At 41.4% G+C, this 17,295-nt stretch overlaps 1 protein-coding gene across 2 annotated transcripts in view; it reads left to right on the forward strand.

The window, feature by feature from the left end:
• The window catches only part of FHOD3 (formin homology 2 domain containing 3), a 455,537-nt gene that overhangs the window by 353,010 nt on the left and 85,232 nt on the right, over nucleotides 1-17,295 (forward strand). Inside the window, exons 17-19 of one of the 2 annotated variants that reach the window (XM_084857529.1) lie at nucleotides 242-456; nucleotides 7,982-8,287; nucleotides 13,281-14,173. In XM_084857529.1, the coding sequence (XP_084713655.1) occupies nucleotides 242-456; nucleotides 7,982-8,287; nucleotides 13,281-14,173 (1,414 nt within the window). The remainder of the gene's footprint in view (nucleotides 1-241; nucleotides 457-7,981; nucleotides 8,288-13,280; nucleotides 14,174-17,295) is intronic. The other variant, XM_084857531.1, reaches the window with a different exon arrangement.

The raw sequence follows: 17,295 nt of genomic DNA on the forward strand, positions 1-17,295 counted from the left end.
TTAATATTATCTTGTGGCTTGACAGGAGCAATATAAACTTCTCTGAGTAATTTTTCTTTTTTCCTCTGGTGCATCTCCCCATCCCCAACCCCCATCCTGAAGACTAACCCAGCAGTCAGTTTTGCTGTGTACTTCATGTGTCAGGAAGTCAGCTCTTTTCCTGCGTGTGTTTCATCCATAAACAAGCACCAGCTACAGCTTTCTCCTTCTTTACAGAATCCCTTTGGAATTTAACTTTCAGATACAAATACTTGGAGAAATTGGCAGCTGAAGAGTATGAGAAGGAGCTGAGAAGTCGGAGTTTATGTAGGGGCAGGAGTGACTTGTCCTTGAATTTGGGTTCTTCTTCGATCCCAACTACTCCCATTCCCAAGTGTGCCAGCCCAGCTTCAACAGATTCTCAGGAGGAACCAAAGACCCCTGTGACATCCTGCAGGACTCCTCAAACCCCAGAAGGTAAGCACCAGTGAACCCTGAAGGTAAAATGAGCAGCTTATAATTGTTTCTTGCAGTTTAAGTAGATGCAGTGTTATAGACGTCAGGATATCCCATTTATAAAACTGTGATATCTATTGCTAGCAAGTCTGTTATCTCTTAGATAGATCTCTGACATCTTATCAATAAATTATAAAATTCAGTATGTTATTAGTAGTTAGATGTTCTTCTGATTTCACATAGTTGTTAAAGGAGCTATAACATATATCACACTGCATGTGCCATCATGATCTTCCATATCAATGCTTACAAACTCAAAACCGTAAGGGTACGTGCTCCTTCTAAACTTAAACAGTTTTTAAGTCCCATTGGCTTCAGTGGTGCGTTTAACCATATGCTTAAACTGCTCCCATTAAAATCAGGGGAAACTAAATGTTTAACTTGGGCTGTATTGTACCCTGAAATAGCAATGCCTGTGCTAGGCCTTGATCCAGAGGATGAATCAGCAAAGCCTGTGTGTACCTTGGAAGGCTTTTAAATGTCTGACCCGTCCCCACTTCCCACCTCCAAGAGTCATGCATGCTGATTAGCAAAATTGGTTGCTCATGTGGGGAGCTGTTGCAGGGTGGGAGAGGGAAGGCATGTGCCTCAATTTTTATTTAGATTAAATTTACATGATTGTTAGGCACCATGTGAATTTTTTTTAATGGAAATGTAGAATATAAATGTAATCATGAGCCAGTGTGGTGTAGTGGCTAGAGTGTTGGACTAGGAGTCGGGCAATCTGGGCTCTAGTCCCCACTCGGCCATGGAAGCTCACTGGGTGACTTTGGGTCAGTCACAGATTCTCAACCCAACCTACCTCACAGGGTTGTTTTTGTGAGGATAAAATGGAGAGGAGGATTATTATGCCACCTTGGGTTCCTTGGAGGAAAAAAGGCGGGATATAAATGCAATCAATCAATCAATCAATCATAGAAAAAAGGCGGGATATAAATGCAATCAATCAATCAATCAATCATAGATTGAATTTTGCTTAAGGAATCTCTGAAAAATGCAACTGTTGGATGCCAAGATTAGTCTTGCAGCAGAGGCAGTGCTGAATGGGAAAGAAACAACTGAAAAAATAGCATTTTGAGTATCTGTACACAGCCAATGAACTATAACCAAACTAGTAAAACAAGTACAATTACCTAGGGAAGGAATAAAGAGCATGATCTAGCAGCCCAAGTTCATTACTGCTAAGTCCCATTGGTTCCAATAACAAGTTAAGCATATGCTTAAATATTTCCTAGTGAGATTCTTGGGACTTAAAAGTGCCAAGTTTTGACTGGATTGTGACCATGATTAGTATCTTATGGAGTTTCTTTGGAAATCTTCTGATGTATAAAGAGATACACAGTGTATAGGTGTGGCTTCTATACTTGAAGGTAAGACTGTTGAGTTCTTCCTCGTGGGGGAGAGGATCCTCAAAATACTGTATACATTATGAATCATGAATATTTCTGGGACAGATGCATGCTCAAGGCCAGTTTTCACTGTCATGTACTTTGGCTTGAAGATGCCTCTGTGACTTGAGTTTCTTGGCTTTGTTGGCTGTTATTGCTTGAAGCATGCTGTTAAAAGAACTACCATTTGAAGGAAGAGTGGATATTGTATGCTGTCTTTGGGTGTGCTGGTGTCAAACTTCATTTTAGTTTGCATGTTTTTTTCCCCCCTCTGCATTACTATTTTTTCCCTGAGTATTAGATTCCCCACAAAGACTGTGTATCTGTGAAATCACTTTTATTCAGAAATATTCAGAATGGCAGTTACTCAAACCCAGTGTCAGGCTTTAAAAACTCATTTTTTCCCTACCATTAGGATTTTTCAAATCTCTGCATGGAGAGCAACTATCTCTTTTATGATGATTAGTTTAGCATATGTCTCTGGGAATTATTCCAAACATTACATTATAAAATGGCGCACTTTGGTATGTGTGGGGAATAGATTTATAACAGGTACCCAGGCTAACTCTCAGCGGTTGAAGTGTGGAGTTGCTTTCAGCAGACAGCAGGTGTTTTGGGCTTTTCCAGAGGAACACCTGGCAATGATTAGCAAACGTGCAAAGTTGTGGAACTTTGCAAGGAGACTGCACTTACACTTAGATATGCCTTGAGAGTGAATGAGAGAAAGACAGGAAAATGCTCTGCACACTATGGGAAAGATCCATCCCCACATGGATCTCCCCTTTCCTTTAGAAAGCCCCGCCTGCCTCCCATATCCCCATCCAGCCCTCCGTCTTCCTCAAGTGCTGCATTCACATAAAGATGGATCATGACCCAAAATTACAGTCCCGGGTATAATTACCAGGAGCTAAACCCCATTGATCTCACTTGGTCTTACTTCCAAGAAAAACAAGGATGACAATAATCAGCTAGCCCCAGCAGAGGGGTTTCTTCATGCATTTTTGAAGAAGGCAAGGGAGGTCCACTTTCCAAATGTTAGGCTTCACTTTGGAAAAGGGAAACTGGGAAAGGTCACTTGGTACAGTTAACTTCATAACCAAGAGAGCTGCAAAAGTTAAGGGTTGGATGTGGAAGCAGGTGAGATTTGTGATGTCTGGAAATATTTTAGTTTCAGTGTAGGCTTCATAAATAAGCCACATACTCACTTTAATGAATGTCAGTTGGGAGGATTTGGAGAAGATTGCTAGTCTCATTTGAGAGCTGGAGAAGTGCAGTGACATTTCCTTTGTTGTTTTGAAAGGCTGTAACAAATCTAGAAACTAGGAGCCATCTTTCTCAAATCCTGTCCATTATCCACAAAGGCAACCTATTTCTCAGATACCAGGCACTTGCTCATGATCACTTAGTACACATTAGCTTTCTCCAGCATACTTTCTCATTGGAATTGTCTATAGTTCCAAAACACTGTTTTTCATATTTTGTGGTCTTTCATAATAGCATTTTGAGGACTACTTGAATCTCAGATTTGGCCAGATTGTGGTGCTCTCGCAAGAGATGGGGGAATTTATTCCATACCGAACCCCAACTTCCAAAAAAACCCCACCCCTGCATTAATTATGGAATCATGATTTTCTCTAGGAATCACGGGTTGCCTTGGTGTCTACTTAGAAGTAAATCCCATTGAACTCAATGGTTCTTACATCTGAGTAGACATGCATAGGAATTTTAATATGAAAATGTGTCAGGCTAACCAGTGTATGGTCGAAACTGTATATCTGGAATTGCTCACATGGTTGATGTCTTGGCAAAGTAATGGATGTGGAAACAAGACACATGGACTAGGCGTTTTCTAGAATTTCTGACTAACTAGCCTAGGTGAATAAAATTTAGCAACAGCCATGCCTAGATGTTTGGAATACAGTTTCTTGATATTATCATAATTTGTTAGTGAAGACAGATTTTTCAGGAAAATTAGGGCTAAACTGGATGCCAAAAGTTTCTCTGTTGAAAAGTGTTAGTCAAAAAAGAGGTGGTGCCAATCAATTTAAACCCAAGGGAAACTATGTATATAAAGAAAAGGAGGAATGGTGGAAAGTGTTAGCTCTTTTTCATGGGAACCTCCTGAATGGATTAGACCAAGCTGATGTAGCCCAGCTTTCAGTTGCTTATGGAAGCTTACAAACAAGCCGTGAAGGACTGACCAGAGCTCCAGTCTGCTAGTGGCAGCCATTTTGTTTTTTGCAGAATACCCCTTCACATTTTTTGTGGTGGTTGCCTTTGGCCCCTTAGAATGCATTGGAACAGGGCATTCTGGGGAAAACAAAATAGTGACTCGCAGTCACTCCCGGTGAGTCACCCCTGAAAATCACACTGCTCACCCCTGAAAATGACAAAGGTGGGAAGTGCCTTGGCATCCCCCTCCCCCCCTGAAGTTTGAGCTGAACTTTTGAAAGTTTGGCCCAGGCCTATCTATACTGGTGATGAATAAACATGCAAGGGTTCAACATTTGGGGTTTTTTCTAGATTTCCTTGAGCATGCTAACAAAAAATATATCAAATGTTGTTCAAGTATTCTGAAGGATTTTTTTTTAAAGACTGATGAGTGAAGGGGACACACACACACACAGTCACTCCCCTGTCAGTTTCCCCTCCTCATGCAAAAATAAAATCAAATCACCTACTAACCTCTCCTTAATGTGAAATGACACTCTTCAACATGTTCAGGAGTATCAATCTAGGGTGTGACCACACTTAGAACACTGAGTACAGTTCTGGTCATTGCACCAAAAAAAGGATATTGTAGCTTTGGAAAAAGTGCGGAAAAGGGCAACTGAAATGATCAAGGGGCTGGAGCAACTCTCCTATGAGGAAAGGTTACAATATCTGGGATTGTTTAGCTTGGAAAAAAGGCGAGTCAGGGGAGAGGTGATAGAGGTGTTCAAAAATTCTACATGGTGTGAAGAAAGTGGATAGGGAGACATTTTTCTTCCTCTCTCATCATACTAGAACCGGGGGTCATCCCATGAAGCTGATTGGTGGGAGATTCAGGACAGATAAAAGGAAGTATTTCTTCACAGAACACCTAGTTAAACTATGGAGTTCACTTCCACAAGTTGTAGTGATAGCCACCAATATGGAAGGCTTTAAAAGGCAATTAGACAAATTCCTGGGGGATAATGCTATCAGTGGCTACTAGAACTGATGGATATACACTACCTCCAATATCAGAGGCATTAGGCCTGAGAATACCAGTTGCTGGAGAACATGGGTGGGAGGGTGCTGTTGCACTCATGTCCTGCTTGTGGGGTTCCCGTGGGCAGCTGGTTGGCTATTGTGTGAACAGAATTCTGGACTAGATGGTCCCTTGGTCTTATCCAGTATGGCTCTTATTCCTTCCAGGGAGTATGAAATCATAGTTTTATTTGCTCCTGATTCAGAAAAATTCCATTATCTAAATCAGGAAATTATATTCCTGCAGTTCAAAAAATCACAGATCATTTCAAGTTGGGCCCAGACCTGACTGTGGCTTGATTCAATTAGATTCAATTTGAAATTAAGTGAAGGGCTTTGAACTGCAAGAGTTCAGAATATGAATTCCCCCAAATGAGAATTTTCTTTCATTACTAGTAATAGAAGTGGTACAGCCTTATGAAGGTTTTGTTGACTTCTCATGACCAGTAGATATATTCCATGAATTTATTTAATATCAGAAAAACTCCAAGTTCTGTGCCTATAGAATGCAATGTAAGCTGCAATAACAATTAGATATACAGCTGAAGCTCTTGGAATAATCTATAGTATAAATCATTCCAAATGTCTCAGCTGTATATGACATTTGTGTTGAACCTTACACTGCTGCTACAGGGTAATCTTGGGGTTTTGTTGATGTGGTAGTTTATATATTATAGTGTAACCCTGTGCAGTGTAGCCCTCTGGTGGGATGCCAGCAGCTCCACCCTTTTTGACCCTGATGAGCCTCATAGGGAGATTCTGAGGGATTGTGAGAAAAAGTTCAGAGGAGAAGACCGAGAAAAAGACAGAGATTTTTAAAGGAAGGTTTTGAAGAAGAAGAAACTGTAACGAGGCAGAGACAGAGAAGAGAGCTCCTGAGGAGGCTGAGGAAAAAAGAAATGAGAGCACAGCAGCAGCAGCATTCTGCCTTTCGGCCAGTTACCAGTCAGCAGCAGCCCTGCCACCAAGTGCCAGTAGCTGAACCCTGGTACAGCTACCTTTGAGTTCTGGTCTGCACAGCTAAAGACAGGTTATAAGAAACCACCAACCTTTGTGGACTATATAATGATTGGACTCTCTTCCTTCCATTTTAGTGTTTTAGAGACTTACTTTAAATCATCTATTCATTTGCATGTTTGTTTTGCTTCTCCCCCCCCCGCCTCCCCTTCCTTGTTAAATAAATCCTAGTTCTTGTTCCATACGTTGCTCACTTCCCCCCGACCCACCCAGCCCTTTTTGGGAAACAGGGATCCTGGTGGGCTGGAGGCACTGCACGCTAGTTTGGGGTCAACACTTTTCTCCCTCATCCATTCCATAACTGTATGAACCCAGGTCCCATAGATTCCATCATGCCACAGAGTTGCTGGTAGGAAAAGTGGGATACATAGTGTATTTCATTTGAGAGATTAATTTTTTTTTTAAGATGTGGTGAATCACAAAACACATTTTATTGTACCAAAGTGTTTTTTTTCCTAGTAGATTTTAGTCCTTCTCTTGTCAAGGCTTTATATAGTCTTCGAGATTACAAGCATAACACACCAGGATGCTCTCCTGAGCAAGTCCCATTGAAACAGTGCTCTTGTTCAGATTGAACTCCTTTCAGTGAGATTTATGCAGGGTAATTTCCAGATGGCTTGTGTGCCCCAAATGTCTGCTAACAGCTTCAAGTAATCTTCTGGTACCTCACTTTTTAGCTTTTAATGTTTCTGATAAGCTCCCCATATCTCCCACTATTATTTTACACTAGTTTAAGTTGGACTTCCCTCTCCTTTGTCTTCTTTTATGACTCACCTGCATTCTCATCAGGAAAGACCAATCAAGTCTACAGATCACTGCAGTGTCCATTGCAACAACTGTGGGCACTGCAAAAGTAGAACTCCTGAGGAGAAAACTGGAAGAGAATCATAGTTTAGCCAAGAAGTGATTTCAGGACTACACAAAATTAACATGCACGTTTCCATTTCCATCATGTTTGCATGGTCATTTCTATGTTGAGAGAGCTGTGGGCTGCATGACTGAATACCTGTGGATGCCTTCCAGTTTCTTCATGCCACGGCATAAAAGTCTTGCATTTGAAAAACTGCTGGTTTAGCTGAAAATTATGAAGGTGAATGGCTGAATTTCACTGTGGCAGTGAGAAAACGAGGAGAAAATCAACTGCGCCATCAACAATGTGTGCCAGATGCCAGCCAGCTAAAAGACAAATTTATGCCATATGCCAAACAATTGGAAGTTAAATCTGTGCCAGATGCCAAGTGGGTGTTTTATGTGGCTATTCTGAACTAAATAGGCATGAGGAAACATATGCTTTCTGTCAGCTGAGTGCATGACACTGCCCTTTCCAAGCAATGCCATTTGCCATACTAATAAAACTAACACACTTGTATCTTTTTATATATAGGCATTCCATATCAGGTGAAAACCCAGTCAGTATAAAAAATTATTTTCAGCAGCACAACAAATAGAATCTGCTCTGCTCCCTTCCCCTTTTCTAAGTGAAGATCACTCCCAGGAGAGTCATTCTTAACCTTTCAGCAGCCAGTATGGATGGGCTGATTAGGGAATTTAGAACTACACTGTTAACATAAGATATGAATCAATATAAGCTTCAACCTTTGACCAGACTTGGTTCAAGCAAGGAGTGGCAGATCTCCAAAGTGTCCCTCATGAGCAGAGCCACCTTCCAATGTTATACCTCATTCCCATACATGGAACGCCAGACTCAACTGTTTCTTAAAGGCAACTGCTGATACACCTTCCTCTTCCCACTCACTTCAAGAAATGAAAGCTGATGAAACTCACTTAACTGTTCAACATACGAAACACTGCTGTTAAGTGAATCTTTTCTCCATTATTCTTTTCACCAGTGAGTGCCAGTGAACCTGAATGTGAAACAGAACCTGAGGCAGAGGCAGAAGCAGAGCAGGAAGATGAGGCACGGTTCAAGCAGGGAATAAAAGCACCCCAGGAAGCAGCGGTTGCAGAGGTAGAGCCACAGAACGAAGTGGAGCAAGGGCCGGAGCCAGAAGAAAGCGTGATACTCAGCGAAAAAGAGAGGCAGAATGAAGATGTGAACGAAAAAGACAACTGCTCTGCATCCAGCATATCCTCGGCCAGCAGCACTTTAGAGAGGGAGGAAAGGGAGGAAAAATTAGCCAGTAACAATGGAACTGGTAAAGTGAAGCATTTTCCCCTATAATAGCTTACTTTCTTTTTTTTAGCAATTTTAAAACAGCAGCTTTATTTTAACATGTGTTGTATGCAAAGAAAAAAATGAGCCCGTTTTTTCAGTGGTATGCCCTCTATTAAGTCCTGAATTCGTAGATATTGTGAGCATAGAGTACAGTAGAGGATTTCTGTGCAGTCTCAGGGAAGAATCAGACGTTTCATTAAAAACGCATTATTCATCTTTATTATCATAGAATCATAGAATAGTAGGGTTGGAAGGGGCCTTCAAGACCATCGAGTCCAACCCCGTTAGTTAGAGTCATATTGTGACAACCACCAGCATTCATATTTCAAAGCTTTTACATTTATGTGCAGGAGGGAAATAGAGGCTAGGAATGTGTGAAACATTCCTATTATTTCCATCTCTCTGAAAACCAACACTGCATGGTTTGGTTGTTGGAGGAACCCAGGACAGTGGTTCAACTTCTGAACCACTCACAATAACTGTATTATTGAGGAACAATAACTCACAAAAGCAGATACACAATTTTCAGAAGAGTTAGATTTTCTGAATTATTTCACATGTTAATTCAGGTCCTATTTTTCCCCATTTAAAGTCACAGACACCTGGCTTAAAAGCATGTGACTCCTGACTGAAAGACGGAGAGACTGGTTCGCACATAATGACAACCCTGAGTATGGGTTGTCGTTGAATCATGGGTTGTTGTTGAATCGTGGGTTGTCATTATGTGCAAACCCTGCACTATGGTTCAGAGGAAAAGAACCCATGGTTGTTGTGGGTTGTGAACTCTGGGTTGTTCATGAAAAACAACTCACAATTCAACCCATACTGAACCCGTGCTCTGGGTTGTTGTTATGTGCAAACCAAGTCTTTATGTATGGTGCTGGGGTAGTGCTCATCATAGTTCCCCACTCAGCTACTCACTGGCTTGCTATTCTACATCCTTCCTGATTCCATGTCATTGGCCCCATGCGCATGTAATTGTAAACCATAATGTAGAGCTCTATGCATGAGCAAAAATGAACCTTTGCTAAACACCAGGCTCACATGTTCCCCCCTCCTCTTCCCATACAACTGGTAGGAGGAAAAAATCAAGCCTCAGTTCCAGTTTAGGAGATTCATGGTTTGTCTCGTGCAAACCAGGAATTATGGTCTCAAACTCAAAAAAAAAATCCAGTATTTTAAGTTGGTTTGTTTAGCCAACTAGACTAGACTAGACTAGACTAGACTAGAGTTTATTTTAAACTACTATTTCTAGTTCACACATAACAACAAGCCAGAAATCCGCTAAAGAAAAACTACATTCTCATTTGTTCCTCTTCCTAGCCATGCAGGACAAGTGGATTTCATAAGTCTGGCATTTCACATGGGCGCATGCCTGCTCATGCAAATAACTGTAGTTTATGATTTACTGAAATTCGCATGACAAACATCTTTGCTGTTTATTAAACTTGCTAAGAGTATAGGAAAGGGTGCTCCTAAATAATGCATCTCTTTTTATTTCTCTTCATCAGGCAACACAGATGTACCCATTCACTTTGTGTTTACACTTTTCTTGGTGCAGAATTTAAGTAATCTTGGTATAGATTTTTTTTTCAGTACACAGGAAATACAGCCCTATATGAGTAAGAAAATATTTCATTCTTTAGTCTAGAAACAATGCTAGGAAAATTAAGGTTACATTCCAGACTCTAGATTTCAAATCTGGTCTACTGAAGTCCTGGATCATGATTAAGTTACCATATTTTTTAAAAGAACTGGTGTTTCGTTTGACACACAAAAAGGGTTGTTATGTTCTTACACAGCCTTCCCCAACCAGGTGCCCTCCAGATGTTTTGGTGTCTACCTCCCAGAATTCTTTACCATTGTCCATGCTGATTGGGGCATATGGTAGTTGCCCTCCAGATGTGCTGGACTTCATCAGGTTGGGGAAGACTCTTATGTATGTTAAGGTTTCATTTTTAATTAAAGACATAAGAAGAGCCCTGCTGAATCAAACCAAGGGTCCATCTTCATCCAGCATTCTGTTCGCACAGTAGGCAACCAGCTGTTGATCAGGAAACCATAAGCAGGACACAAGTGCAACAGCACCCTTCCGCCCATGTTCCCTAGCAACTGGTGTACATAGGCATACCGCCTCCGGTACTGGAAGTATTAATCATTTTAATTACTTTATGAGGGTTTGAATATATAAGAAGGAGTGAGATGGTTTAGTAGAAAATAGCTATTCTCTAGTAGGGTGGATGTGTATGTGGAAGCAATGAGCTTGCTTTTCCCTGACAGTTGTTTTGACACCTTTTCTCCCTCAGGGTCTTCCCTGAAGTTTTTTTGTGTCACCAGATCCTGGCTGGGAACCAACTGAAACTCAATTTTCAGCATTTTAATCCTATGTACTTGCAAGTTTTATTCAGTATTCAGACATTTCAGTAAACTTAAAGTAGAAGCAGTTACTTTCCTGCAAGAGGAAACTTTTTGGCTTTCATGGTGGATGGATTTTTTGACCAGGGCTGAGCTGGAAGTCCTCCAGCGAAGTGTTCATGTAGCCAGATCTCATTAGCTATTGCATTGCACTGACATATACAGAGAGTATATAAAAAGAATCGGCATAAGCGTCAGGTCGCTTGGGTCAGGCATCCTTGAGCTTGGTCAGACAAACTCTAGAATTGCATAGCTCCATTTCTCCCAAACCTCAGAATTTCCCTGAGCTGAGCTTTCTGCCTGTAGCTCCAGAATTGTACAGGTCCTCAGAGCCTTCCAGACCAATCTTAAGGAGTTTTGCACAGCTCTGTCTGAGCTGTGCTTAGTGCTCAGGACATCGACCCCCCCCCCCCAAAAAGATGAAATTTTGAGGGGCAGTTGAAAACTCATTGAAAAATTGAGGTGCTTTTTGACAACAAAAAAAGGTGAAGCAAAGCTAACAAGAGACTGCTCCAATACAGTGAGCAATAAAATGATTTTGGGAAAACAGGCAAGCTTTTCCCAACCACCTACTGAGAGAGCTCATAGTTAATTACCAAGCCAGTTCCAAATGAAGCCAAGGAGAGTTTGTCCATCCTTAATTGGGAGGGGCTATGCAATCTCTAACAATAACGATGTCTAGCAGCCTAGTGGCCAGAGCTCCTTCTCCTCTCCTCAGACACTGTGGTTTTCACAGGTTTCAATGTATCCATTCATCAGCATCTAAAAGGAAGTCGTAGAAAAAGATCAAAGAAAGCAGGTCGTTAGAAATATGTGAGAACACCTCATGCATTAAGAAAAATGCATTGTTGAGAATGATAGAAACAGAAGATACTGAGCACATACTAAGAACCCTGAAGAGTTACTTCCCAAATCAAATACACTAAATTACATAGATCACTTCCAGTATATTTTGTATACTTCTAGGTACACTTGCATGATCATTGAAAACAGATCCCCATCTTACACTCACAAATTTTGGACATTTCCCCTATTATATGGCTTATTGGTGAAGCTATTGAAAGATCTTAGAGCAAGGCGACACATCTGATACCTGTTTTTCTACGCTGGTTGGACAATTTTAATGTGTTTGGGTTGAATTCTTGATGACAATCCCACACATGCTGGTACATAATAAATTACTGCAGTATGTGAAATTGTTACAATGTGTGTTGTAAACATAACTGATTTCATAATCTTCACTAAGTTCTTTCTGAATGTGGGTGAACCAAAATGTGGCCTGCTCCACTGTATTTTAACTGTGTTTTAATCTAGGTAGAAAGTATTCCTTTAACCAGCAACTGAAGAGGAGGCCCCCCAACACTCCAGAGTTCTTCTGTACACATGTCAGGGTGGACACTGAGCCCATAGAATCCCAGAGTAGTTCTGATTCTCAGGAAGAGCAGTCGCTCCTGGGACAGGAGTGCGCTCCTCTCTCAGGAGCGACTGCTCTTCCTCAGAATCAGAACTACTCTGGGATTCTATGGGGCTCAGTGTCCACCCTGACAACATATCTGAAGTATGTGTGTCTAGACAGAGATGGTGTCAAAACAAAAAATAATAAGTTTGCTCTCAGCTGGAACCATTGTTCATTGAGAATAGTCACATATATTCACATAGACCTGTAGGGCTACATAGGCTACATACATGGCCTGTCAACCCTACATAGACCTGTCAGCCCTACTCTGTAGATACAAACATTTCCTTGTAATTTATTATCACAGAAATTGTAACTCCGGGTGCAAATGCACAACCGCGAAACTAACCTAAACTTAAGCGATAGCAAAAGACGCTAAACTATCTGATAAAAAGCATACCTTCTAAAAAGCATTCTGCACAGAGAAAAACCCACCTAGGCTGCAATCTTATACCTACTTATCTGAAAGTAACCACCACTGAACTCAACAGGACTTACTGCTGAGTAGACATGTATTAGGATTGTGCTGTTAACACTGCTTTCCTCTCCAATAGAGGAGATCTGGGCTTCCTGACCGCTGCTTTGTTGATTAAAAAAAAAACTATGGAGGAGTTCCCTTTCCACTGTATATGTAAAACATGCAAACATTCTGAGTGCGGGGAGTAGGAACTCCTCCATAAGCATAACTCGCACTGCTTTACAGCAGATTCTACCTAGTAGGGAAGGGCCATGGCTCAGAGGTAGAGCATATTCTTTGCATGCAGAAGGTTCCAGGTTCAGTCCCAGTTATCTCTAGGTAGGGCTGGGAAAGACCCATTTCAAACCCTGGACAATGCAGGGTTTCAAACCCTGGTCATTGCAATCCAGTGACATCTGGAGGGCCACATGATCGCTATCCCTGACATAAATAAACGTTCACCTGGAAGATCTGTAAGAGCCTCAACCAAAGAAACACTGGTGTGTTGGAGCTATTTATACATTATTTTATTGTTTACTCTCCCAGAGGACTATGCTTATTCCCAGTTGCAAATGTTGCTGTTCATGTATGGATTCTCAACATCCTCACCCATTTCTGTTTAATGTTTGATGTGTGTGGTTTCAGGTCCATGGTTACAGACCATTCAAGATGTTGGTGTGAATGACCAGTGCAGCAACATTCTCAACAACAAGCGGTTCATGCTGGACATGTTGTATGCCCATAACAAGAAGCCCAAGGATGAAGAGGATAAAGAGCTGGAGGAGAAGACGGAGGAAAAGGAGGTGGTGGAGGGAAGTGAAGATGCTATCACCAGCCTGGCCAACAGAATCTCAGTCCTGCAGGCCACCCAGCAGGCCAAAGATGAAAGTGTAAAAAAAATGGAGATTGGGAATTTGGACAATCAGGGCAGCGTGAAGGCCTTTGCCCAACGATTCAACAATGGTGAGCTGGCCAAGACCTCAAACTTCCCTGAAAGTGATTTTAGTGAAAAGGCCTCTGAAAAAACAGCAGTGCAGGCAAAGAAGGAATCTGACTATATTTGGGATCAACTCATGGCCAATCCAAGGGAACTTAAAATCAAAGACATGGATTTCACAGACCTAAGGGATGAGGATGATGTTGACGTATTGGACATGGAAATGGGTCCTGGCGACTCCCTGGCTCCCCCTCCCCCACCCCCACTTTCCTTTTTAGGGTTGCCTCCTCCCCCCCCTCCCTTGTTTTATGGATGTCCCCCTCCTCCCCCACCCTCTGGTAATTTATTGGCTCCCCCTCCCCTATTTGGCACTCCTCAGGGTTTAGGGTCACCTCCATTTCCTAGAGGTCAGCCAGCCTTTATAAAAAAGAAGAAAACCATCCGCCTGTTTTGGAATGAGGTGAGGCCATTTGAGTGGCAGTGTAAGAATAACAAACGCTGCAAAGGATACCTGTGGTCAAAACTGGAACCTATTAAGGTGGACACGTCCAAGCTAGAGCACCTGTTTGAGTCTAAATCCAAGGAGCTTCCTGTCACAAAGGTATTTCTCTTGCTGTCTATGAATTTTGATCACATTTTGTATGTCTAAAGCAAATTAGGCAGCTCTTTGTGATAAAGCAATTCTAAGAATGCTATTGCAAAATGTCCTAATTCAGTATTGTTTTACAACTTGCATATCAGACTGAGTATTAAGAAATCTCTCCAAATATACTGGGGGATTTGAGGTTTTAAATCCTCAAATGAAGTCTAATATTCTGTGCAGTACTCAAGTTTTCTTTCCTGTGGTTATTTTTTAATCAGTGAAGGTCTTTGCAACATACAGTTTCAGGCTTGTGTAGATGCAAGGTGCTTCTGGATTTGAGATTGCTAAATTAAGGGAAGGGTCTCTGGTACTGGAAAAACTTGATCTGGATTGTTTTGATGCTTTATTGTATGAATAACTACTTGAAATGCTCTATTATTTGCAACCAGCCCTCTCATAGTAGAGGAGCTTATTGTGTATGCTGCTCCATGTATACAACTCAGCCACATTTTTAGTCTTGTTTTTTTTTAATAAGTAGCAAAAGTAGGTGAAATTCTAACAATGGGAAGTTCTGATTAATAATTCTTGTGTAGGAAATAGAGCTATACAATGGAAGAACCCACCCTCCCCAAATCACAGATGCTTTTTTGTTTGTAGTAATTCTTCTTTGTCCATTCTTCATTTATATACGCAATTCCAGGCACACTCCCCTATTCACATGCCCAAACCCTCCATTCACATACCAACATCTGAGAAGCTGGAATGTTTTTAAACATTCCAAAACATCTCAGCAGCTGAGCCAATGGCTAAAGAGGTCTCATTCAGTGTACCAAAGTGTCAAGGGCTCCTTGGAGGGCTCTCTCAATCTAATCCAGTAGCTAAGTCCAGACACAGACAAAGGGATTCCTTTCAAAGCTTTATTCTTCTTTTACAACTTAACAACTATACCGTTTGCAACTAGATCTGAGCAGCACAGTATCTATGCCCTAAGTTGGAACAGTTGGTCCCCGTTTGAAAGGGAATTACTGGCAGACCCCTGAACTTAAGGACTAGGGAGAGTCCCTCCCCTTTTCCCTTGGATCCTCTGGGCGCAGCTTTTGTTTGCGCGCCAACCGGGCACTACGCCTCCTTTCCGCACCCTCCATCTGGCGCCGCTCTCTGCGTCTGCGTCGCGCATCCACCAAGTCTGCTATCTGTGCTCGGTCACTCCCTGGACTGCTAACTAAACTAGGAATGCGGGTGGGAGGAATCTCCGTCAGCTGTTGGTCCTGGGAAAGAGGTGCGCGCTCCTCTCCCAGGAGCGACTGCTCTTCCTCAGAATCAGAACTACTCTGGGATTCTATGGGCTCAGTGTCCACCCTGACACAAAGCCAGACGTCTTACATCCAATAGCTACAGCCTAGAGTTTAAAATACTTAATAGCTGCAGTTTAAAAGACTTCATCCTACGTTTACCTTGAGATGGTTTATCTGATGCGGGTGGTTTGGCAAAACTACTATTTTTCAAACCTCTGACCTGGTTCGCACATCACACTTAGCCACAGTGGGTTGTCACCATGGGTGATTTTAGGGTGGCTTAGCGTGACGTCTGAACCAGGTACAGCTGTTCCATCGTGGGATGTCATTTGGTTAGTTTTGTGTTTGTTGTTGTTTTCAGTTTGTTTTATTGGTTGTTTATTGATGATATTGTTACATTTTAATTTTTGTAAACCATGTTCTGGGACCATTCAGGTCAAAAAAGCAGGATAAAATGTCTTTAAAAAATAAATCACATTGGTTTGGTTTATCACATATTCCCACTGCCCAACAAGGGGATGTTTCCTACTAAGCTATGTGATGGGAGACCTATGCTCTTCAGGAAGATTGAAAATGGGAGATAGCATTGTGAGAGCAGATTCCAGACCATGCTGTTCATATGTACAGATGAGGCATCACTGTACAATTTACAGTCACATAGGAAAGCGTGAAGGTGCATGAAAGAGAATAGGGACTATCAATACATTTGCACTAAAAGTACGTGACATCGGTAGTTGATACATAGGAAGTTAATTTTAATTTCAAGCCCTCTAGTTTTTCCATGACTTTGTATGTTCTCTGGATAGAACTCTGTTAATTTTTATAATGTATTCAATCCTTATAAATCTGTCAAAGGTATAGCCTGGAGAGGAGAGTTTGAAAATGTTGTCTAGGTTCCATGAAACAAATCATTCCATGACCTGAAAGCAGGATTATGACATATTTCCCATCTTAATCCAAAGAGTGTGCTAAATACTTTGTGCTGCCAGTTTTTTGATGAATTGAACTGACATTTTTAACCTTCAACATTTTCCATAAATTATTGTTAAAATATGGATAAATTATATTTATTTATTTTCTAAGTCATCAATAATGTTGGGTTCCCACTCTTTACTTTCCATGCATGTTGCCTACATACAAGAAATGCTAATGAAGAAGAAAATGTCATTTTTGTGTGGAAAGTTGACTAAGCAGATTTCTATGCTCCTGCAACTTGGAAAGATAATTTTTAGACCGTCCTTCTAATATCTCCATCAGTAATCTAATGTTGGAGTGTTAATGGCAACGCTGAGAGAAATGAAATCAATAAATAGAATGAAACAGAATCATAAAGGTGGAAGGGACCATAGAGATCATCTAGTGCAACCCCCTGCTCAGTGCAGGCTCTGCAAAGCAGGATACAGCTACAGCATCCTTGACAGATGTCCACTCAGCCTCTGATTAAATACCTCCAGCAAGACATAAAACCAAAACACAAAAGAATTAAGAAAACAGACCAATCATGTGGACAATCAATAAAATTTTGTCTTGCATATTTTTCTCTAAGAGTGTAAAACAGTAAGGAAGTGGCAAGTTATATTTATACCAAACGGTACCCACCCTTAAATGTTGCAGGGTGGAGTGCTCCTGTTCAGGGTTTCAGCCAACCATGAACTTCTCCAAGATATGGCATTCCATTCTCACTCCCCCAGTTTTTGATGTCTCCCCTCCAAGAATCAGCTAGCTTGACTGAATCCTGAATGGCCATACTTTATTTTATTTATTATTAAATTTATTAATCGCCCATCTGGTTGGTCACCCAGCCACTCTGGGCGACGTACAACGTACAATAAAACAGTTTAAAAC

Source organism: Heloderma suspectum, chromosome 5 (assembly GCF_057233095.1).
Source record: "Heloderma suspectum isolate Gila_16-S chromosome 5, 16-S_ref, whole genome shotgun sequence".
Lineage (NCBI taxonomy): Eukaryota > Metazoa > Chordata > Lepidosauria > Squamata > Helodermatidae > Heloderma > Heloderma suspectum.